Source organism: Opisthocomus hoazin, chromosome 4 (genome assembly GCF_030867145.1).
Source record: "Opisthocomus hoazin isolate bOpiHoa1 chromosome 4, bOpiHoa1.hap1, whole genome shotgun sequence".
Classification (NCBI taxonomy): Eukaryota; Metazoa; Chordata; class Aves; order Opisthocomiformes; family Opisthocomidae; genus Opisthocomus; species Opisthocomus hoazin.
The window spans coordinates 27,768,957-27,793,325 of record NC_134417.1 but is presented as its reverse complement, the minus strand read 5'-3'; the positions used below and the strand labels follow the sequence as shown (position 1 = coordinate 27,793,325).

Here is a 24,369-nt window from a genome sequence, read left to right as displayed (position 1 = left end):
AAGCTGCACGCCCCTTCTCTGCTCGGCCAAAACCAACAGTCAGAAGCGCTCCGGTTACAACACCGCCGCTCGCATTGCTCATTCATTCACGCTGAGGCGCTCGGAGCATTTATTAGGGGCTCGCTGCCTCTCGCTCGCAGGCTCGTCTCTGCTGAAGCCCGACTTCGACGTGAGCTCCAGGCAGCCCGGCTATTTTCAGGAAGTGGCTAGAGAATGCTGCCCCAAGAAATACTTTCTCTGCTTACGCTGTTCTGTGTTTTCAGGGCTTCTGGTTCTGTTCTGGATGAAGATGGTGACTATGATCTCATGTACGTGAATTTGGACAATGAAATCGAAGGTCCAGTTCTGGGTACTGAGGAAAGTAAGTAAATTTAAACTTAATTTCTCTTAGGTGCAGAATTGCATTCTTTGTTGCTTAGCTATTGTACCAGTTATTACCACAAACATAATTTCTTTTTTTTTCCAGAGAAAGACGCATGTGCTTGTATTAGTAGATTATTATGGACAGCAAATGCTAAAGCACTCGGATGGTGTGCCTTGAAATTGCTTTATATTCTTTATTTTTCAGTTTTCCTGCAAAAGACTGCCGGTGCCACTTAGTTTTAAAATTGCTATAATACACAGTACTTTTCTGTTTTGATATAAAGGGAAACACACTGACAGTCTGGAACACATAAGCCTTGCGCAGAGCCAGAATTTGTCAAACACTCCTCCTGTTTAAAAAAGTAAGTACAAAGGAGCAGCAACATCTGTATCTTCCATTCCAGCTGTTTCGTGCGACTGTCAGCGAGAACACACCAAGTGGGACAAGCTCTTCATCATGCTGGAGAACTCGCAGATGAAAGAGAACATGATGCTGCAGGCGGTGGACGAGATCCTGAAGGTGGACCTGCAGACCCTGAAAGTGGAGCTGAGCCAGCTTGCTGCCAACCTCGCGGGCACCTTCACCACTGCTGTTGAGAAAGTCACCTCCCACGCCACATCACAGGTAGAGCAGGCACTTGCGAGGAACAGTGGCCAAGCTGAAGAAGCCCAGAGGCTTCACGAGTCCGAGCGAGGAAAGGTTCTCGAGCACATTCTGCTGCTGGGCCACAATGTGTCCATCGGGCTCGACCGGCTGGAGAGTGCGTGGCTGAGGAGGTCTGAGGCGGAGGCTCAGGAGACGGCTTTTCAGCAGGACAAACTCAGTCCCACCAGAGGAGACAATCTCATTTTGAACTCTCTGTGGAAGGAACTACAGCAAACCAGAGCAGAACTGAAGGCATCGCAGAAATGGGCAGCTCAGCACTTGCTGCCAGCAGGTAAGTCCACGTGCGTGATGCTTTATGGAGAGCTCTCTTTGGTGGGCCTGTCCCAACAGCCATCCTACAAACACTCCTCCTCAGCATCTTCCTCTGCACACAACTCCAGAGCAATCTTACAAACAGCACAGCAGCTTTGCGCAGCCTGTACATGCAGGGAGGAAACCCTTAACTGTTCTCAAAAAAAGAGGCACTGAGCTTTTCAAACGTGGGATCAATGAAAGGTTTAATCAAAGTCCTTGCACAGGGCAAAGCCAGCTAGGATCCCACCTTCTGCAGGCTCCCCCAGATCAAAACAGTTGCCAGAGAGCAATGAACATCTTTTAAAAGTGCAAATTATGTTCTCTCACCTTTTACCTTCCCAGCTGGTAACTCCTACACATACGCACTAGCCACTGAGCTCTCCTGTTCTCTTCATGCATATACCCATCCTTTCCCCTTCCTAAACTAAATGTTGTCTCCTCACCAGCTCCAACCGCCCAAGAGCAGAGCTCGAGCCGAGGACACGCTGCTGGTCTCAACCAGCTAAGCACGCTTCCCGCAGCAGGGAGGGCAGGTTCACTGCATGCAGCTGTCAGGACAGAATATTTCCTCAAGCACAGAAATATCAGTAACGCTGTGGTATTGTTTGGGTGAGGGTTTTTTTTCCCCTTCCAAAATGTTTGCATTGGTCAGCAAGCATTGCAGTGGCCATAGAAGACAAGCTCATATCTCAAAATTTGCATCAGTTTTTCCTGTGCGCTGTAATGTGACCTCCAAAAAGTAGGTAGAGCAACGTGGGTATGGCAGAGCAACCCCCCACCTATTTAAAGTGTGGGTGCAAAACTGCTACATGCACAATATAACTACATTGAATATAACTCTGCCTACCAGATAGCTATCACTGCGTGTCTTCTAAAGGTTGACATGTCTTTAACAACCACACTTTCCACAAACGTAAGTTACTACAGCTTAAAAACCCCACAGCAATCCACACTGGCAGAACCCTGCAAGTGCGTGTGAATAGCAATTAGGGGTGCAGTTCCACCAGCCTTGCCAGCGACCCTTGGCAGCACCACCAGCATGAGCTTACACAGGTGAGCAAGGAGGAGCGCTTCTTGCAGCTGCTGAAGCAACAACTTCCACAAGCCTGTTACAACACAAACACAACAGGAGTTTACATCAAAGCGTTTTACAATCTAGCATGAATCTATCCTTTCATGTAGGGCATGGATTCAGCTTTATAAGTAAATTACTTTTACTCCTTTGTTTATCATAACATTTCAGTAATTTTTGTGTACTAGGAACAGATCTTACAGCATATTCCTTTTTTCTCTAACACATGACTCTTGTCTTCCAGAAAGCATGATCTCATTCTTTATCTCCCTCCTGTAACACAGCCAGCCTCGCAGTGAGTTACTCTGCACTAGGTGAGAGTAAAAAAAATTGATCAGCATCAAGGATCTCAGTCTTATCAGTGGAAATTCAGATTATTTCCACTGGTCCCTACACAGTTTTATATAAAATGTTCTTATTTTTTAGTTTAAAGGACACACTTTAAGTACTTCCAGAGTCTCTCTCTGGAAATTTTTTTCCAAGGGAATTTTTAGCAACTGACTTTAATTTCTCACATCTTGAATTACTGCCAGCCACACTCTTGAGGGTTTTTCTAATCACACTTTTTGTTCTTCAGTGAGGCTGGTTTTAATTTTGTTTAGGCCTTGATAATAAAGCCTGAAAGCTTGCTAATTAAAGGCTTTTTCACAATAGCTTTCCTAAGTAGCATTTGAAGGACTACCCCCAACAGTTGCTCCCTGACTCTGCCCCTCCTCAAAAGGGCCGGTGAAGAAATGTAAAATCTGCTCAGAGCTGGAAGGAAGCAGTCTATGAAATAACACAGCAGCGCAGTCCTGGAGGACACAAAGAGTCCTTCATTCACTGAAGTAGAATTTTCCACACATGTTTTAGACATGTTAGACTCTCTAGCTTGTTTAAACAGGAAATGAACCAGCTTAATTGTAGAAGGGGGCTGCTTTTCCCCCATGCCATCTAGAATATTAAGTTCTATACAACTCAGCAATAGTACATAGAATACCAAATATAGCTTGTGTTTAGTCATCATGAGTTACTTCTCCAAGTTTCGTAAATTTCTGTTCGTGGTTTTTAACTAATCTGATGCCTATTATCAACATAGTGATTAGCTGGAGATGAGCTGTTTTGAAAATATCAGTTGCCTTATACATTTCCCACACTTAACGAGTGCCCATGAAAGTTAGTGCCCAACAGCCCTAAGTGCCGGGTCAGAAAAGGGAGTCACAATAATCAACACACACATCTCAGCATGCTCCTGCCAACGCTCCCTGCGCCTGCTTTCCTGCAGCCCCTGTCCCCTCCTCCTCGGCTGCGCAGTCATCCAGCGGACAGCCGCAGGCCACTGTGTAACCACTCGTGACACAGCTACCTCCTTTAATTACCTAAAGTGCTAATTTCTCTAGGTGCCCCAGCAAAAGAGCAGCTCTCCTAGGAGGCGCATCAGAGCAGAGATCCTCAGGGAAGCCCAGCTTCCCAGGGCAAGCGCCAGGGCAGACAGGCAGCATCAAAGCTCAGCGACACTTTGCATGGCACAGGGCTACACAACACACTACTTCTGCAGTGAGGGAAGAGCCAGGCCTTACTCCCGCAGCCCGGTTAGCCCCTAGACCCATTGCCGTCGTGTTTGGCAAATCCATCCATGAGATCTGACAGCTTCTTCCAAACCTCCAGCCCAGTGGATGAGCTGAGCTCTCAGCTCCCTTTGAGAAGCCCGCGAGTGAGCATAATACAAGGGTCCTAACTGTGCATGTACAAACAGACCAGTTTTTATTCACCTAACAATCTTTCTAACTTTTTCAGGGTGTGAAACAGCAATTCTGTTCCCCATGCGTTCGAAAAAGATATTTGGAAGCGTTCACCCAACTGCTGGAATGACCCTTCACTCCTTTACTGCTTGTATCTGGATCAAGGTGACTGAGGCTTTGGACAAAACTATTGTCTTCTCTTACGGAACCAAGCTAAACCCGTATGAAATCCAGCTTTATCTCAGCCGGGAGGCTGCAGTGCTTGTTGTTGGTGGTGACCAGCACAAGTTAGCTGTCAAAAATGTAGTTGTTCCTGGGAAGTGGATCCATCTCTGCGGTGCCTGGAGCTCAGAGAACGGATCCGCATCTCTGTGGGTGAAGGGAGAGCTCGCAGCCATGGCCTCGGACATTGCTGACGCTCACGCCATTCCAGATGGAGGGATTTTGCAGATCGGTCAAGAAAAGAACGGCTGCTGCATTGGAGGTGGATTTGATGAAGCTTTAGCCTTCTCTGGAAAATTAACTGGCTTTAACATGTGGGACAGAGTGCTCAGTGCCAAAGAGATAGCAGCACAGAGCGGAGAAGATGCATGCAGTATCAGGGGCAACATCGTCGGGTGGGGAGTCACAGAAGTTTTGCCATACGGAGGAGCCCAGTACGTTTCTTGAGTTCTGACAAGGCAGTTCCTAAAGCAGAGAACGTATTTCGTGAAGAGCAGAATGCCAACACATACAAGGAAACAGAGCCACAGGAGCCTGCGTCTCGCAGAATGCCAACACATACAAGGAAACAGAGTCACAGAAGCCTGCGTCTTGCAGATTCCCAAGGAAGATTAGCAGTGCAGGTTTACAAAACAAGGTACTGTGGAGATGGGATTTGATCTCTGCCTGCTGTTTTGGCAGAACACTGAAAAAACCCAAGCATATCAAGGTGTGACATTGGCAAACCTGTTCCCACGGCGAGACAACCGCTGGCTCTCTAGCATAGTGTTTTCTGATTTATAGAAGTGCCACTGCGGACGTTTCGGACCCGAACAGTGCTCCTGGCATCCCTGCTGCAGCAAACACATCGGGTATCCAGCTGACCAGTCTCTGCATAACAGACATAGGGCTGCGCATCTTCCTGGCTCCTCCAGTCATTGGCTTTTATAGTGCTGATGTGAATTGTACAGAGGAACCACATAAACCAAGAAACGTGGTGTTTATTAATCGTTGTTACTAATTTGTAGAGTATGACAAAACTAGCTCCTTGTTTAAAGCATTATTTATGCCACAGATTGACCTAACATATAAAAGTAATATCCGCCACCATATTCTGATGTTACATTTTGAGAAAATGCAGCTGTATTATATTGTAAATTGACTTTGCAATAATTTTATTGAAATTATTTTTGTAAAGTTGTTCTGTAAATAAAGATATTTTACTAAGCTAAAACTTTCCACGCCTCCCATGAACTGGAACTCTGAAAGTAAGTACCAGTTGGGAATTTTTCCATGTTTTGAACTATGCAGGTTTAGCTGCTAATAGAAAAAGAACATAAATATCAACATCTCATACGGAGACCCTCAGAGGACCAAAATCCAAGCATTAGCCAGAGACGGCTGTGAAGGCCTGTCATGATAACAGTCCCTCTTGTGAACGCTGCCACGCGCAAGGACCTGCCACTCTCCCATGTGGATGTGGTCGCTTGTGCAGAAGAGATGCTCTGACATATTGTCACACGTGCCGTGAGCTGAGGCTGTGCTAGCGTGGTGCTTGGATGCTGAAGGAAAGATTGGTTTTGAGATATCCCCAAAGAGAAATCAATCAGTACCCCATGCATAATACTGGCCTTCTGAAAAGGACATACTCTGTTTTAAGATACTTTTAGATAGCCAAAGTAACCAGCCTGTCTGATTCTAACAGGATGTTCGTACGAGGCAGAATTGACGGCAGCAGCTTTCTTCTCTCAAGTTTGCACCCTTATCCAAAATCCACTGAAAATATAGGGCTGGATACAGTGCATAAGAAGCAGACGTAGAGAGCCAAGACACTGGTGGTGATTTGTGGGTAGAACAACGAGCCAAAGTAGACAATGATGAATCGTTATTGGCTGGATATGTAACCATTTATGACAAGAACAATTCTTCACTACCTGCTGAAGCTTTTGAACAAGTTATCGTGGAGAACGTCTTATTCAAAGCAATCCTCATTTCCACTGGAAGCAGCACACCCTTCTGCTCTATTCACTTGTTTCTTTGTCTTTCTCATTCTCTACAGATGTCCTAAGAGCGCACTTTGAAAAGTGTCTTGACATGTTGCTGCTATGCTTATTCCTGAATACGATGCAGCTACCAGATCTTTCCTTCCACGATGCAAAAATAGTAAGAAAAATCTATGACAAGGTAATTTCCACTTCTTTACTGTGCCATTCAAGGGGGTTGTGCTTCATACCTAAACTTATATGATCTGCTCCAAAGTTTTGGCAACAGTGTTTAAGGTAAAAAGAAGTGCCCTGATTGCTGGAATTTCTCCTATTACCCTGCAATTAAAATCTATCTAAATTATAAATACTTTGTGGTAAGTACAACAAAAATCCCTTGCTAAATAACATCTGCAAATAACCTTAACAACAGAACAATGAAAGATTACCTCTGTCTGACTGTTGCCAGCCAGAAAACAGATCTTCAGAGTTAAGAAAAACACTTGAGGTCCCAATATTGTGCAAGGGCAAATTCACTCTCAAATCCCTTTCTATACAGTGCCTTCCATTAAATGAAAACAAGTGTCAGTGAAATGCAGCAGCAGAAGAAAAATCCTCAAAAAGATTACCAGAAGTCCTCCCTGGCTGCTTTTCTTACTGTACCTCATACCTGAAATGTTTTGTCTTGGAAGTAGCCTTTTCGTATCTCTGTTCAGTTTTGGCAGCTGCCCAAATGCAAAGTCAGTCCTTTCATTCTCAATGATTCAGCTGGAAAACTCTCTTCTCCCCAGCTGCTTTGCTCTTCCTTTATCACCTCTGTGGACTAGCAAAGCTTTCCCACAGTCTAGTCCCCTCCTGCCCAGCACAAGTCACTTCCATCAGCACACTTCTCTCTCCTTCCTAGCTTAACTGTATTTTTCCTTGACTGTTTGGAAAACACCAAGTAAACAGTATTTTGGGGGAGTTTGGGCTCCAAATATGGAAAAGTGACTGTGACCTTGCTCTCGCGCTGCAAACAGAGACGAAGGAGAGAGCACAAGACATGCGTGCCTGGAGTATGTTGCTAAGCTCAGTTCTGCTCTCTAACAAGTCTCTGCCGCATGCAACATCCACATCCCTTGCCTGAGCTCCTCTGGAAGGTGGAGCAGCCGTGGGACTCTGGTTACCGTTATGACTGCAGGGTAGTTTTGCTGTTGTCCCCTGGAAATGGGAATAAATCTGCCTGATCCCTTATGCTGATGAAACGGACGTGAGCACGGTACAGACATTTGCATGCTCAGACGCTGAGTTCACACTAACTGGTACAGAGTTGTTATACATTCTAAAGAGCTCTTCTTTAGCTAATAAGATAAGAAACTGATTATGCAGCCAAACAGTTGCCCCAAGTAATCAAAAAATCCAGTTAGCTCTCAAACGCTAGCCGGCGACAGGCCAAAGTCTGCTATCAGTCCCACTGGTGCCATTAGGCTGAGCCCCGTCTGCGCAGCACCAGAACAAGGCCCTTTGTCTCTGCACTGCTCTGTAAATCCATCCTTAGCAGCTTTTCCTCTTGCTTCCCTGCTCCCTTAAACAAACACTCGGTCTTTAGGCACGGTTCTTAGCCTGCTGCAAACCAACCTTTTCATGCCCGAAATACAAATCATGTACAGTGCAATTAAGCTGGTATGCAAACCAGAGCATTCTGCCTATTCAGAGGCCCTCTTCCAGTGTGGAATTTCCAAATCTGATGTCCACAGCAACATCTGCTGGCAGAGTAACATAAATACACAAAACCAAGCAGGAACAGTCACAATGAAACCTTCAGTTGTGGGTGTTAATCACTATTCCTAAAGCTATGACTATACCATAAAACCTGTTTCACTTTATTTCTCTCTTTTATTTTCTTTCTTTCTATAGCACTGCATTACAAGGGGTAATGCACAATGTTAACACATAAATACTAATGTCACAAGCCTTAAAAGAATTATCCTTGTGGCTTTGTAAGTTGTTAGCAATATTCTGTTCTTGGACTTTACTCATTTAGTATAATCACATATCATACATATTTATCATTATCATATTTATCACACATTTGTCCTTAAACACTGCAGACCGAAATATGCAAAAACTCTTACCATAATGTCTTAACGACAAAATTACTTTCTAGCTTAGCTATCCCTCCATAAAACATCTAAAAATAACTACATTCCATTTATATTTTTATAAGTATAGAAGGCACACGTTTAATTTGAGGGCTTAACATCTTCATAACACTTTTCTTGGAATAATTAGACAGCCATTGCTATTACCCATACTTGAAGAAAAGCAAGCAGTGATTTTACTACTGCAGTAGCACTGTATTGCAACAAATGCTGTGAACTTTATTACTTCAACTAAATTAGACCTCCTTTTGCAGAGCTATGAATATTTTTGGCTTTTTAAACCACAAAAGTAAAATACACAGAGTTTAGTAACAATATCCTATGTAAAGCTAATAACGTAGGCAAAATTAAAGAACCACTACAAAACTTTTATATCTTACATCTGACTATTTTGCCACAGAATGGGATTCGTCTCATCCCCATTTATATTTTGGAGCATTGCCAATGACACTAACAGAAAGGATCAGAGCCCAGTCACTAGTGGCTCACAGAATCACAGAATGGTAGGGGTTGAAAGGGACCTCTGTGGGTGATCTAGTCCAACCCCCCTGCTGAAGCAGGGTCACCTACAGTAGGCTGTAGAGGACCTTGTCCAGGTAGGTCTTGAATATCTCCAGAGAAGGAGACTCCACAGCCTCCCTGGGCAGCCTGTTCCAGGGCTCTGCCACCCTCAGAGGGAAGAAGTTCTTCCTCATGTTCAGACGGAACTTCCTGTGCTTCAGTTTATGCCCATTGCCCCTTGTCCTGTCACTGGGCATCACTGAAAAGAGCTTGGCTTCATCCTCCTGACACCTACCCTTCAGATATTTGTAAGTATATATTAGGTCTCCTCGCAGCCTTCTCTTCTTCAGGCTGAAGAAGTCCAGCTCCTTCAGCCTCGCCTCGTAGGAGAGATGCTCCGGTCCCCTCACCATCCTGGTAGCCCTCCGCTCTTCATCTTTCTTGAACTGGGGAGCCCAGAGTACTCCAGGTGAGGTCTCACTAGGGCAGTGTAGAGGGGGAGGAGAACCTCCCTCGACCTGCTGGCCACACTCTGCTTAATGCACCCCAGAATGCCATTGGCCTTCTTGGCAGCCAGGGCACACTGCTGGCTCATGGTTAACCTGTCGTCCACCAGGACGCCCAGGTCCCTCTCCGCAGAGCTGCTCTCCAGCAGGTCCACCCCAAGCCTGTACTGATGCATGGGGTTGTTCCTCCCCATGTGCAGCACCCTGCATTTGCCTTTGTCGAACCTCATCAGGTTCCTCTCTGCCCAGCTCTCCAGCCTGTCCAGGTCACACTGAATGGCAGCACAGCCTTCTGGTGTATCTACCACACCTCCCAGTTTGGTGTCATCAGCAAACTTGCTGAGGCTACATTCTAACTCTTCATCCAGGTCGTTGATGAAGAAGTTAAACAAGGCTCATATCATAGCTTATAGTTTGAAGTCCACCAGCACAGTATACCAACAAGCACAGATGTATGTCCTGCCCTATGGGTCATCCAAGCTATAATGAAACTTACCTAGTCAACAAGGTTCAGTAAATTCACACATTCTTGAAAGGTCTTCCTTGATATAGTCTGTTATTAGATTGCGTCTAACATGTTTTATCACTTTTATAGATATGTCCATATGTATGCATTATACATACATGCCTCCTACATGTTTTTACGTATAACATGTTTGTACACACGCCTAATACAGCCTAACCAATCTAATGGAGGGCACGCTGCAGGACTAAATCCATAATCTCAGTGCATTCCTACCTTGAAGGACACTTTTGACAATGGTGTCTGTGTGATCAGCCAGCAGATCTGCTTTAGCAATTGCAGCCAAGGATAGATAACTTGACATGTTTCTGCACAGTTCCTTATTCCCCCTCTGAAGAAATTTCACTGCCACTGGGACAGCTAAGGCCATTACTGGAGGTCGATTATAATTCTGTAAAAAAATGAAAAACCACTGAAAAATAAGCAGCTGAAAAAAAACAATTAAAATAAAGTCTCATGTTGATCAGAGTAGAAAAACAAAAATCAAACCAACAGGGGAATAAAAGCAAAAAACATGTCAAGAAAGGTTATGTTTTGGTAGCACCACTGAAGGCAGACTTCAAAGAAGGAGTGAGTAGGAAATTTAAAACTACTGCACCAGGAGATGTTAATAATGCACTTACTTTTGTCTTCTGCAAGAGGAGAAAACATCAAGCGCACTAGTTAAATGTTAACTGCTGTAACATTGCTAACAAGGTATTTTGGGTTTGGTGCTCTCAGAGGAGACAGCAGAAGCTGTATCCATCATCCACAGAAAGTCGGTGATTTTCATCCCAAAGCTTAGGAAACGTCTCAGAGCAGTCACTCGTGCTTTTGGCTGGTGAATATTGCTCCCTGCAGCAACAGAGACATTGCTGCCTGTCGTTCTGGCGTCACAGTGCCCATGCCGATGCCCAGCCCCAAGCAGGGCAGCCCAGTGTGCAGGCACAGAGTCAAGGCTCAGGGAAGCTTAATTTCAAGCATGAGTTAAATATAATAATTAGATTAACATAATAAAAATTAATCTAATAATCATTTTGATTTCCTTTCTTAAACTCCAGTCAATTTCTCTGAACTGGGGTCAAGAGATATTTTTCAAGACGGCTAACTTCTGTCCTCCAAATGGCATCAAGCTTCAGTGATCTCAGGAGTATCTGCACACACACTTAAGTTTTGACATTAAGGTCAGAAAAGGTTTTCTGCAACTACTTGTATATGTGAAATGGTGTGCACAGACTATATGCATCTATTGCCCATTAAGGTCCCATATAGAACTGTCCTTGAAACTAGGATATGTTTATGCATAACCAAGGACCTACATTCTTTCTGGAGCCTCATTAATCAGTGCTTTTCTCTCATCTTCACTCGGTTTTGAACATCTCTTTGAAACTGGAGTACATCATTGTTTTTGAAAATAATCCTGCAATATGATTATATTTAATTAGCATCTGAACCCACAGGCCACCGCTGGAACCCAGATGTTTCAGAAAGCAAGAAAATAGCACAAAGAAATGCAGTCCAGACTTCAGACATGCTCATTCTGCATCAGCACTGAAAAAAGTAAATTTAGACTTGAGAAAAAACAACTCTGTTGTTCCATCTACCCTGTTATGTTGCCTCCTAGGCCAGCTCTGTCTCCAGCAGTAGTAATTGCCTTTGCCATTAGCCTCACAGGGAGCAGGACTGACCCTAATTAAGGCTGCATTGTGCCACTTCACCAATGCAAAAGAGCCAAGTTTAACCGTCTGTGAGGATTTTTCTTTGCAACAGAAATGTGCCGAGCAGTGGGGTGCTGCAGCCACTCCCAGACAGCCCCTTTCTGCCAGCCCCTAAGGAAGAAGGGGCTGCAGCCACTCCTAGGTGTCAAGATAGCTCATCGTGGCAACTGCCATATGACCAAAAACTGCATCTTTAATGAGATAAGCCCATAAAATGAACAGAGCTTTATGCAACAGCATGTTTAAATCAACATAATGCCTCATTATATTTGGCTGAGAGGCACTACTGCATGGGAGCCAAATTCTGCCTCCAAGTTATACTCTAGGATTCCACACAGAAAGAACAGGAAGATAAGGTTTAGCCCTCTGACTACTATTTAAAAGATCTAAGAAAATATCCAAGAATAATATTTTAATTTTTTTTCCTACAATAAAGATAAAATACTTAGTGAAGAAAAGGTTTGAATTCAGATGGAAGGAGAAAGGTTTCATTTGTTACATTATAAAGATCAGGGCATGAATGCACACTTATGAAAATGTGAAGGTGACAATGAAAAACAGATTTCAATAATATGATATAGCGATGTTTGCAAACCTAGAGGACCTCCCTGCTGCTAATATCAACAGAAACATGCTGTGAGATTCAACCCAGCTGTCAGATGTTCATTACTACTTCAACTATCCCTCCCGTATTGTATAAAAACCTCATTTTATGCCTTCTTTTTTATGCAAAGGAACTAGCTGATAGCTGTTTCAGAGAGCAGTAAAAGTACGTTCCTAACTTTCTCATTTCATTTCAGTGAACTCCTTTCTTAAAGCAATTTGCAATGCAGTGCAATCCCCAAAACATTTGGATATGGGCTAGCCTGATTTAGGCACACAGTTGCCAACAGCACAAACTGAAAGCTTAGACAAGCCATTGCATACTGCAGTATTCTCATGAAATATGATTTCTAAAGTACTGCAAAGACAAAATACGATTTTACAATGTTCAGTCTCTTGTCTGGAAAGTTTAAGCTGTGCTGCGACTGGTATCCAAATCCAGTTACCATCTGACCTCTGGGGACACAGGACAGGACGGGAGCTTAGGCAACACCTCCAGGAACACGTTGACCATCAGAAAGCACGGCCCTTACCAAAGCCAGCCACGAACAGAGGAAAGCAGAGGGGCTGCAGCCCCCTGAAATACCGCTGACCTTCATAGGATGTGGTACTGTGCCCTGCGCCGGGGCGCAGCTTATGGGTCACAGCTCAGGGATGCCAGCACAGTGCAGAAGAAATCTTGCTAAGCTTCATCCACGGTCTTCACCAGATGTCTGGCTAGAATAAACCTCTATGCTTCCCCAGCCAAAATCAACAGGAACCTGGGCTTCAGAAAATGAGTTCTTTTCCTTCTTTTAATATTTTGCTATAATACACTTTTTTGTGCGTCCGCAGAGTGGCAGACCAGGGGTAAACAGAATTGGCCATTGTAAAGTAAAAATTCATTGAAGCAAATTCAGCATTGATGTTATTTTTTCTGAAACTCTTTTCTTTAGGACTTTAAACACTTTCAGCCAAACTAGATGAGGAATCTGAATACACCTGTGGAACAATATATCCTCCAAGGGGCTAAACAGTACTTTTCATGGGACAGCGATGTACTTGTGCCACTATCACTTGAATTTTTACAGTGAAAGAATAAAACAACCCCACATCTGATTTAAGATGCAGAAGTAAAGAAAGCAACTATGAAACAGCAGACATACTGCGAACATTCCCCCCGGGTAGTCTGTATAGAAAGGCAATTCATAACGACTGTTCCCCATCTGACATGGAGCTGGTCACCCTGAATTGTACCCACAGCTGAAACTCTGGAAACAGCCCTGATTTCTGCTTCCACTTAGATAACTGTGCACACAGATTTCTCTGTGGGTCTCTCCAATACATGCTATTGCTTTCCCAACAATGAATGATATTGCCTGCAGTCCTGGCTAAAAACGTCAAAAAAAACCCCAAGCAAATAAACCCCCCACACCCAAACAAAAACCCACAAACAAACAAAACCAAAAATCCCCAAACTCACCCTGTTTTAATAACAGATTCCTGCCTCTCCCTTAAATAGCTTTTCACCCTCAGCTTACTTTCTCAGAAAGCCTTGGAATAGCCCATTCCTATTGCCAAAAGGCTGCTATATATTGACATCTTCTTTTTAGTCTTGCATTCACAGGGATCGATAGTTCATAGACTACCGAGTTCACATAGCACCCTATTTCAGCAAATGTTTTTGAGCCCTAAATACTTTTTCAGTCCTATTCTTGCTGCCTTTAACATTTAGTAAAATATTATAAAAAAACTATTCCAGTACTCCTGGTCAGAGCATAACTTCTTTCTAGTCCTCTCTTTAGAGTAGCAGCAATCAGATTTTAATTCAGAAGTCAGTTTTCTGTGTTGTATCTGGACTCAGTTTTCACAATCAAAATGTTATGGGAGATCCTCCTTACTGACGGCATATCTAATGACCTAAATTTCATGTCATTAAGCTTGCTTCGGCATTTTGCTGCCTTCCAGAATAATTCGAAAGAATAACCTCTTCCCTGATATTAAATGCTTTCAAATAAACCTTTCTGTAACCACAGAAAATGATAGTCCCATGTCTCCCACTTTAATATTTACATGAAATGCAAATACTTAGAATTAATGGAGCTTTAAGATAATGAAATCTGGCACTAAACAGTCAAGACACTTCAAAAGATAAGCAAAACTTTTGATTCAGTGCAACAGATGCCGTAAGCATGTAACAATACACATTAATAATTGGGGTCATATTTTTGGTTTTAAACAAATGCAACCACTCCCATGCACCCTCAGAAAACAAAGTACAACTGCATTTTAAAAGATAAAACCCGATAGCCAACAAATGCATGACACTCCCTGGCTTTCAGCTCAGTCTCACCTGCAAGATACAGCTCATGATATCGGATGCAATTTTTGCATGTGGCGTGTCCTCATCTTTTCCGGAAGGCTTCAGGTTGTGCTCCAGACACGATTCCCACAGAGCCACGAGGGCTCTGCCGTGCTTTTCGATGGAGGCCGTCTCCCTGATGGCAGTGGTGATGCGAGTGATGCAGATCTCCACCACGGCCTGGTCGTTGTCATTGGTCTGGTAGTCCTAGTTCAAATGAAAAGATAATTGGCAGTGAATGCCCCCCCTTTTTAAGGACCCCACAAAACTAACCCGGAGACACAAAGTTTTTTTAATTGTCCGCTGCCCATTTTTCCACTTCCACCTTTACAATGAACATTTAGCATGATTAAACACAGAAATTAGTCATCCAATAGACAATTCACTGTTTTAGGTCTTCATTCTCATTACTGTAAAGTAATGAGTATGTACTTATGCTATCAAATGATTTGTAGTAGTCTGTCTTGAAGCATGGCCTTCCCGACCAGGGATGGCAGCCACAAACCTTAGAACCACTCACACAGGCCTCTTCTCCCATAACTGTCCTAAAACTAAAACTGGAATTGTTACATCCAATATATATATATATATAGCCAAATGCAGGGTCCCAAGTACCTCACATCAGGTCAAGTCCCTGATGTAAACAGTTAGTTTCAATTGGTATCAATGTAACATGAATAAAAGTTAATTAAACAGGCTTTATCACAAAATCCTGTAATCCCTCGTAATCCCCGACACAGATGCTGTATGGATACGAAACGGCGTTGCTTCGCAATAACTAAAAGACTCAAAATACATAATCACTGTCCCTCAGTCTAACCCATGCTGTTCCACCCTAAAAAGCAATGAAGATGAAAGACAGTTTGAAGTATTAACCAAAAGCCATTGGTTTTGCTGGATAAAGCACGGTCATTTTCAAAGGGCTGGAGCCAAAGTCAGCACTAGCTTGCAGGAGTGCAGCTCCAGAGTCAGCTCGGGGGGTTCTGAGCTGCAGCGTGCCATGAGAGCGCATCCTAGGCAGAAGCCACGACGTTTGGGTCTGTCCCAAAGGAATTCTCCACCTTTATTCACAGCTAGCCCTCTACAAGCTTGGCTTGGGGTCACAGAAAAAAATCCATGCACTTGTTAAAAGAAGAAAATCCTTACACTTTTTCTTTTGTATTAGACTACCTATTGGTAAAGAGGTGAACAAGCTAACAGCTGCTGGCTGGGACGGCACAGAGCAAACCCCGGTGAGAGCTGCCATCGCTGGCTGCGCGGGGACACAGAAAGCAGAGCGGTCTTGTCCGTACTGCTGCGAAACTCCTCGCATTTGGGGAAAAAACACACACACTGCTCTGCAAAATCCAGCCTGCTGAGCGGGTCCCCGATCTCCAGAGCCCTCTGGTGGGAATTGCCAAAACATTTCCTAGTGAATTCAGGCATTTTCTCTCAAAATGTCCATTAGGGGGAATTTGTGTAAAAATCCTGATAATCTGCAGTTAGGCAAGTCGAAGTACATCACAAACAGCAGAGGCAATGGCCAAAATAACTTCATTAATGTTCTGAATGACTGGGCAGATGTAATTGCTGTCAAAGAAATGTCCAACAAGAAGAGACCGTGTACGGTGGTTGTCCTGATGGGCGAGCCAGTTTTTGTTGCAACCAGCAACGCTGTGATCAATGCTCTGACAGCCAGAGGTTTGCACATTGCCAAAGTTGATTTCTAAAATCGCACGCTGTATGAAGTGCCAGAAAAGTGCAGATGTGAGAACCCGCGTGTGTTGCTAATTGAATGTCCTCAGGCTCAAAAAAGATTTTCCCTTCCCTTCAGCAGACTGGAAGCAGGAACAATAATGAGCTTTTATTTTTGGATAGCACTTCTAAAGACTTTACCAATATCCATGAGCCCACCACCATTCAGCACACTGTATGCTGCAAACAGAATACACACTACACATGCAGTGTACCTGTAACCTCCTGTTAATCTTTAATATGCTTTAAATAACTATTTAAGAAAAATTATTATAAACTTGAAATATCTTTAAAGGAAATCCAGCTAGGGGGAACTGGGTTTGGCTGCCACATTTTTAAATCTTATTGTTTGCATGGCATTCTTGAGGGTTTTTTTAGAAACTTAAATTGTGTATACCCCTGTCTTTAATACTTTATTTATACAATACATTTAATCCCATGAAAAATGATTAAGAACAATGTTTCACTTACCACAGATGAACTAATTATTCTTATTTGTTCAAGAGCTTCTGAGAGGCTTCCTTCGATTTCAGCATCCTCTAAGGAGAAAAGATCCCCTGCACGTGAAAGGTCCTTTTGTGCCAAAACCAGCCTGAACAGATGATGCATGGCTGCGTTCGCTGCCACTCCGCCAGACCTCTGCATGCACCATGTGCATGAAGGACTCAGATGAGGACAGAACGGAAACAATCCTGTCTACTAGCGATCAATTTAATGTGAAGAATAAATCCAGGGCATATTTCAAGACTTCCTTGGCCCCAATCTAAAAAGAAAAAAAGAAAAAAAAATTAGCAAATGCATTGACTGTCATATTCTAGTTTAGCAAAGATTTTTAAATGGTGCGTGTGAGGAGCATACAGGATCCCCCGACCCAGGGATGTCCTTAGGCATGTACCACGAACTCCATGGTGAAGGACCTTTTGCCCTCAAACACTAAATAGCCTAAGATTAGCTAAACGATACATAACCTTTAATAAATAAAAACACATATTTGTGGCTTCACTGCACATCACCTGAGCAGGATGGTGACTGGACTAAGCGATGAGGATCACAAACCGCCTTTCTGTGATCAGTAGCAGAGCGGAGCTAGAGGCAGCGGTTGAAGCCACTTTGTTTTCTGGGTTGTTGTGTCTTGACTCCAGAAGTACACTATTAGCAAGATTGAGACGATAATGATTTTTGTTTAGAAAAAACAGTAAGTTTTGTTGCCAAAATGATCTCTGCAGTCTTTTCAACTCATGTAAAACAAACACTTTGCTGAGCTGAAACTATGCACTTCTTGGCTGGGGAATTTAACAGAAGCCGAGCCAAGCGGGGCTGGGCTCAGGACCATGCGCACGCTCATGAACAAGGACAGTCCTGCACTTGTGCCCCAAAACTCTGGTGTTTAAAGCATCCACAGAGGAGACACTTGTCTTAATTATAGAAGTTCGATTTCTTTTTCCCCACATTTCAGAAGTGCTATTTGTTATTTCAAGACTGCCGGGACTTGCCTCATGCTGATGGGTCCCTCTGTTCATGCACCATTGAAGCAAGGGTCTTCATGGCCAACCTCGATGCACACAAGAAAGGAACAAACAGCACAGGATCCTTCAGGCCCAGAACATCCCACAGGGATTGGGCACCCTCCCTTGGACTTTGCCAAAAGAGGTACAAATCCATGCAGACAGAAAATGTCTGTCCTTGAGTCTTCCAAGAGTCTCCATGATGGCCTTACCAGTAGGAATAGGCCAAAGGCAGTCCCTCCTCCCTCAGCTCCCGATTGTACTGCACTTCTTCCACCCTTTCCCACCAACACTTTTCATGATGACAAAGAAACCCAGCAAGCCACAGTTTCTCAGCCCCAAAGAGCACCTCTAGCTGCGGGGCCCTCCACGAGCTGCTAGCACTTCAGGCAGAGGTGCAAGGGAAGAGGGGTGGTGGAAAAGCCTGCCGTTCGAGACCCTGCTGAGAAAGGGCTGAACCACACAGAGGACCCTCACCAGCACTCACAGCAGCCATGCTGGACAGAAGTACACTGAGCTTCTGCCAGCCAAAGAGGACACAAAGACACTTGGTGCTGTGGCCCTGAGTAAGCTCAGCTTACGAAAGGAGAGGTTACATATGGGAATGTCTCCGTGCCCAGCGAAGCTGCTGCACAGCTCAACGTCTTCACCCCACACAAGGCCACCTCAAGCTCCCTTCAGCTTTAGCTGCATCTGCATTGGCCATCTTTTAGTACACCAGTGATCATTCTCACTCCTTCAACACCAACGTCGTCCACATCATCAGTACTTTCTCCATAATGAAGCGTGTGGAGATAAACACAGCATCATTCAAAGAAAGTGTGAAGCAGGCTGTTGTTAGTTGTTGCTTTATGAATCAAAACATCTTTCTGAATTGAAGTAAACATACCTAAATGTAAAGGACCTACATATAATATACATGTATATAGGTAGGTCCTTTACATTTAGATATGCAACAATCTAAACAAAGTTTCAGCTCAGCCACTAGTGGCTGTCCTGGCAGGAATACAGCAGATACATGACTATCTAGCTGACAAAATTACAACATTAAGGTAGACATACATTAAATATGACACATTAATTCAACAGTTTGAGTTAGCTTCAAATGTTACGCATTGGAAAAGCAGTTGCTAGAACTGTATCAGTTTGACTTTGTGCACATCGCTGAAATGAGCTAGTCTGTGTTTCCAATGAGTAAAATTTCCCTGTAGCTTTATATAGAGGAGAAAAATGTCTGAGATTTGACATATAATACCTGAAGTAAAATATAGTAGAAAAGGAAATCTTATGAGAAATAGGCTATTAGTAATCTGGACGGCGTGACGAAGAGGCTGAGTAAGTGTGACAAACTAATGACTCCAACATCACCACATGCTCCACACAGGCTTGCATGAGATGAACCCGCCATAGCGTGCAGCCATGGCCACCCCGATGGCACGTGCCATGAGGTGCAGGCAGAGAGCTCCTGCCCACTGCTGCCTGCCTGCTGGAGCATGGGGTGGCTGCAGGCAGCTCTGTGCAGATGCAGATCTAACACAGCCATAGCCTGACACGAGAACACGTATTAAAATACAAAAATTATGTCACGAAGGAAAACTCTCCCTCTGTCTTCACTTACTCATCTCATAAAGAATATTTACTGATCCTGAGGCTAGGAAGATATCTACCAAGCACATCTTCCAGATGGCCTGTGTGGATTCACAGCCAGCTCTAGGTTCTTCTCTGGAGCTGATGAAGAAAGTACTACAGTGTCACAAACTGGATCGGTTATAACTATTATTTGAAATACAGAGTATCCTCAATCCCTGTTACTCTATTTTATGCTGTTTTTCAGAAAACAAAATGCAAAATGTCAAATAAGGGTCAAACCCGATGCAAAATGCTGAGAACCTTCTGGAAACAACTCGGTGAAACAATCTCTATTTTAATAGCACAGACAGCACCTTACACTTGATCAACCATAAGCCCAGTTGTAAGGTTTTTTTAATTTTCCCAAATCTATCAATATTGTTACACAGGACTTCTAGTTTGATTATTCGCAACAAGACAGAAGCAGAAAGGAGCTAATAAGATTGCAAACCCCGAAGCACAACAGGCTAGATCCTCCTGACAATCGCTACGGCATGAATCACCAGTCACCGAACTGCAGGGCATGGTGCAAGTACAGAGTAAGTTGGGCCCATCGTACTCAGCAATTCTCAAATTCAAAAATAAGAGTTCAAAAAGCCGCAGAACACAAACTGTTTTTACCTGTTCACGCTCCCACAATGCCATCCTCAGTGATGGTTACAGGTTCCTGGAAAGAAAGCCTGACCATTTCCTTTGCTCTCCCGCTACCCCGGGCAGCGTCATCGGAGGGCACAGCAAGCGGGAAGCTGGGGAACCGGTGGCAAGCAGTGAACCTGAAGCTGTTAATTGCTGTGCCAGGAGTAAGGCATCTCAGGAATGCAGACTAAAGCAGCCTAAAAGTTACCAATGGCTCCGTCAGGTGACTAAAGGAACCTAAATGCAGAGAGGCCTTATCTCTGAAAGAAACACTCTGTTTCTAGGACAAAACACAAAGCCTACTCCACTTGAGGGCAGTTGTTTTTAAATAGAGAAAACAGAACTCTCTGTGTTAGTGGAAAGCTATCCTTCCCTGGGAAGAAGGTAAAAATACCCTCAGTAAACTCACACTGTTTGGAAGAAAAAGAACAAGTGAACAAACTTACTACAGAAGAGATTTTCTGTCCAAATGAATAAATGCTATCATTCTGTAACACATTATACGAATACAAAAGAGGGTCTGAAGTTTGCCTTGGCTTTTAACCTTACACTCACAAATAGCACAACAAAATCTGCACAAATAATCTGGAAAAATGCTCTAGGAACGGAGATTCATTTGAACCCTCCCTTTGATCAGCTGCACCGAAACACAGCAGCCCCTTCTTGGCCTTTTGCAGATGATATTCTACTCGATGTGTTTCTGCAGAGCTGCTCAGACAACACTAAGGACAATACAGAAAAGCATTTACTTACTATAAGCTCTTTGAAATGGAATTACAGCAAATCTTCTCAATAGTTACATTATGTAACAGTGCTGAAAATACTTTTCTTGCAGAGATCTTCAAAGGAAAAAATTGTCCCTTAAGCACCTCCTTGCCCTCTACAAGGTTGTACTGATTCCTACTAACAGGTAGTTTGCACTGAGGGAAAGCAAAAAACATAATACATGTCTTCTAAAATGTCTTTATTTTTTTAAAAAAGGGTCACGTCGGACAATAAAATTGCTTCTGAGTATGGTTCCTGAGATGTCTCATCACCTTGCCTCCACACCACCTATCAGCATCTGCTCATTCAGACAGGACAGAGATTACTGCATCTGTCAGATCCGTGTCTGAGATGGATCAGACTCATATTTGTGTCCCATGCACACAAGCAATGGAAAAGAGGCAGAGGGTCTCGCCACAGTTTGTACCTCCATCGGCGCAGCGTCTGGGGGGCTCACAGCAGGGATCCACACCTTCCGATAGTCAAAACCTGGGAAGCAAAGCAGTGACTCCAACTCTTGTAGCGAACTTCAAGTCATCATTATGCAGGGGGAAAAAAAATTCTCAGCTTATAACACAGGCCATTTCCACTGGTTCACAGCGGAGTCCCGCACCTAATTCAACATTTTGATTCTGATTTTCAACACCTAGTTTCCCTTTTCATGACAAGCTGAAAGAGCAGTATGTTCCCTGGGACCTTGAAACTGTTCCCCTCCAAGGTGTCTCTCAACTTGCTGGAGGCACAGCATTCTTACCAAAGCTCCTTATCAGAAGCAATCAGAATAAAAGCTAGCCTGACAGGTTTCAGAGCTTGAAGCAATTGAGTTGGTCTGTTTGCAAAATAATTCCCCCAATAATAGAAGATTAACAGTAAAAATTCCACGTAAAAGGGCAGCTGGACCTAAGGGCATCCAAAAGCCAATTGAAATTTGAACTAAAAGACTGATTGTTTCAGGTTTTATCAGGAACTCAGATTCTGCAGAATGACATTAGAAGGACAAAAAACCCCACAATCTTTCAAATCAAAGAGGAAGTGGAGAGGATAAAATTTTTTAAATTTAAAGTGAAGGAAATTCTACAAGAAATTAGAATAATTTCCTTAACTTTCAAAAGACTGGAAATGTAAGTATGATTATTCCATTTTACAGGATGGTGCTATCCCATGAAAACAAAAGTGCAACCTTCAAAGAACTGTGCAATAACATTGTTAATCTAGTTCCATGCTAAGCAACATAAATTGAAACCCCTCACTATATCTCAGGAATTTTAGGAAACGCAGGACACCTAGAGTTCATGTTGAGTGAACCTTACAGTATCTTCTAGTTTGCTCACTGCAAAGCACGCGGCAATTAAATCCTTCCTGTACTGTTGAACCAATCTTGTACATGAACTTCCATAATCCTGCATTTCAGGAGGAGGGTAAGCATGCGCAGTGCTAAGTGCTGAGCTAACTCACCCCGCAGCAAAATCCATGACCCACCACCATCCGGGATAGTCTCTGCAGACTCTCAAAGCCACTGGCCAGTTGCCGTTGAATACATTGAGAGACACAGGCTGTGAGTACGAACCATCCCCTCACTGGAGCCCCACCGAGCACAGATGATACTCCAGACCCACCGCATAGCCAGGGCTCCCGAGTGATCCCAAGATTCATTCAGCGCTTCCCAAACCCCACTCTGCTCTGTAACACTCAGTTTGCCATGGGCACCATGCGTGGTTCTCCTCAAATGCTGCAGCACAGCTCCCAGCTGGAGTTTCTTGTTCTCTACAGAAGGACCAAGCTACCACAGGTGCTAAAGCTCTCCAATAAACAAAACATAACGTTCATTTCCTGAAATATTAAAAAGAAAGAAATCTAAAAGGTATAAACTGAGCACCTGGTTCAAAAAAGTAACTTAGCTTGAAGTGTCAAGTAAAGTACACAGAAGACGAAGGTGATATGAGAATGCCCCTTAAACGGAGAGACTTGTGTTAAAGGCAGGAGAGGCCAGAGGTCTTGCTTGGGCAAGATCTTGGGTGATCAAAGCCCAATGCTTTGACTACTCTATCTATAAAAACAAAAAGAGAAAAAAAAAAAAAAAATCAATTTCCTTACCTCGCAGACATGTTGCCATGCTTAATACACTGGATTGTATGAAGTGCTTTGGATGCCCTGGATGAAAGATGCTATAGGAAAGCAAAAGCGAAATAGTATTAGTAACTCTTTGCCTTTTCAGCACTCTGTGTGCAGACTATAAAATACATGCTGCATGATACCTCCAGGAATACAACCCTGTATTTCACTAAGCAGGGTTTAATATTTAGGACATGGTCCCATAAAAAAAACCAACAGGACAGCAGCTCTGCTAAACCCTGTGGGAGTTCATGAAGTTATTCAAACGCGCATGGATTGAACAAAGCGAGGTTTAGATTTCCATTCTCTCTCAGGGTGGGGACAAATGTTTTCAACAACTGCATATTTAGTTTTATTTTACTTCTCCATGAATAGGAGGAAGATTAGAATCATCTTCAAAGCAAACTTTTATTCTGTGCATATGATAGGATTCCCTTTCTCTTTAAATCCTTCTCCCCCATCTCACAGGAAAAATTGGTTTTGTGAAATTGGAAAAAGTATGTCTCGAACAGTTACAGAAGCTTGTAATATCTCCAAGACTGCTGGATAATTCCTTCCCCACATGTGCCCATCTAGAAAAAAAAAAAAAAAAAAAGCCTGGATACATTTCCTGGTTATTTTCAGCCTGAAACTTTCCCAAGAACACTCACATATGCAATTTATGCACAGAATATTGCAAGGTATTTCAGAGAACTTTTCCCCTCCATGTTACAGTAATAATTTGATTTATTTTTATGTTTGAAAAGCATTTACTAAAATAGAGCACACTTTCAAAACTTTTAAATAAAGTTCTCACATTTTTCAGTGAAAGGATTAAAGATTATATTGAAAGAGCATCATTTTCACACAGGGTGAATAGACTACAGCAGTTCCCATGGGATCAGCTGCATATATTTAAACTCTTCCCACAAGACAACCATTGTTTCCTACAAGCCTCTCTGGTTTTTTTCTGTCATGACAGGTTTCCACACTTCATGTCGTCTAGAAATCCCATGGATGCTGAGCTGGACCGGCTGATGAAACAATAAATTATGAAGTCTACTAATTAGGCTAGGGTTAAAAATGCTTTTTTGCTAATGAAACACCTTGCTGCAGTCCTGTGAGCTGTGAACTGACTTGCTCCCAACATCCAGTTCTTGTATACAAGGAAGCAGTATTCTTACTGCAGGCAACTGCAAAATAATCAGAGGAATTATACAGCCTCTTTTAAGACCCATCTCTTCTACCAGAATTCCAGGGCTATACTACCATTCTCAGTTTGAGCAAAGTTCAGTGTTCTTCCTAGACGTGTAAACTGGCATGTGAGTATTCTCCCCTGCAACAAACTGGCTTAGTTAGTAGGTTTTATAGGTCAGATGCTGCTTTAAGTGAACCAC

At 43.3% G+C, this 24,369-nt stretch overlaps 2 protein-coding genes across 3 annotated transcripts in view; one reads left to right on the top strand and one right to left on the bottom strand.

Annotated features, from left to right (window-relative positions):
* Positions 1–16,955, bottom strand: part of VEPH1 (ventricular zone expressed PH domain containing 1) — a 79,242-nt gene extending 62,287 nt beyond the window's left edge. For both annotated transcript variants that reach the window (XM_009939985.2, XM_009939986.2), the window contains exons 1-3: positions 16,818–16,955; positions 14,604–14,819; positions 10,188–10,362 (exon numbers count right to left, since the gene is read on the bottom strand). In XM_009939985.2, the coding sequence (XP_009938287.2) occupies positions 10,188–10,362; positions 14,604–14,819; positions 16,818–16,955 (529 nt within the window). The remainder of the gene's footprint in view (positions 1–10,187; positions 10,363–14,603; positions 14,820–16,817) is intronic.
* PTX3 (pentraxin 3) lies at positions 214–4,786 on the top strand. The gene is made up of 3 exons (XM_075417395.1): positions 214–361; positions 768–1,301; positions 4,173–4,786. Exons 1-3 carry the CDS (start codon positions 214–216, stop codon positions 4,784–4,786), a joined length of 1,296 nt encoding a protein of 431 aa, XP_075273510.1.
* Positions 16,956–24,369: the final 7,414 nt, after the last annotated feature.

Bases quoted from the DNA above. Each gene is read 5' to 3' on its own strand.
- PTX3 (XM_075417395.1), top strand. From the start codon at position 214: ATGCTGCCCCAAGAAATACTTTCTCTGCTTACGCTGTTCTGTGTTTTC. The intron at 362-767 runs GTAAGTAAATTT...CTTCCATTCCAG, and splicing joins AGTTCTGGGTACTGAGGAAA to CTGTTTCGTGCGACTGTCAG. The intron at 1,302-4,172 runs GTAAGTCCACGT...TAACTTTTTCAG, and splicing joins TCAGCACTTGCTGCCAGCAG to GGTGTGAAACAGCAATTCTG.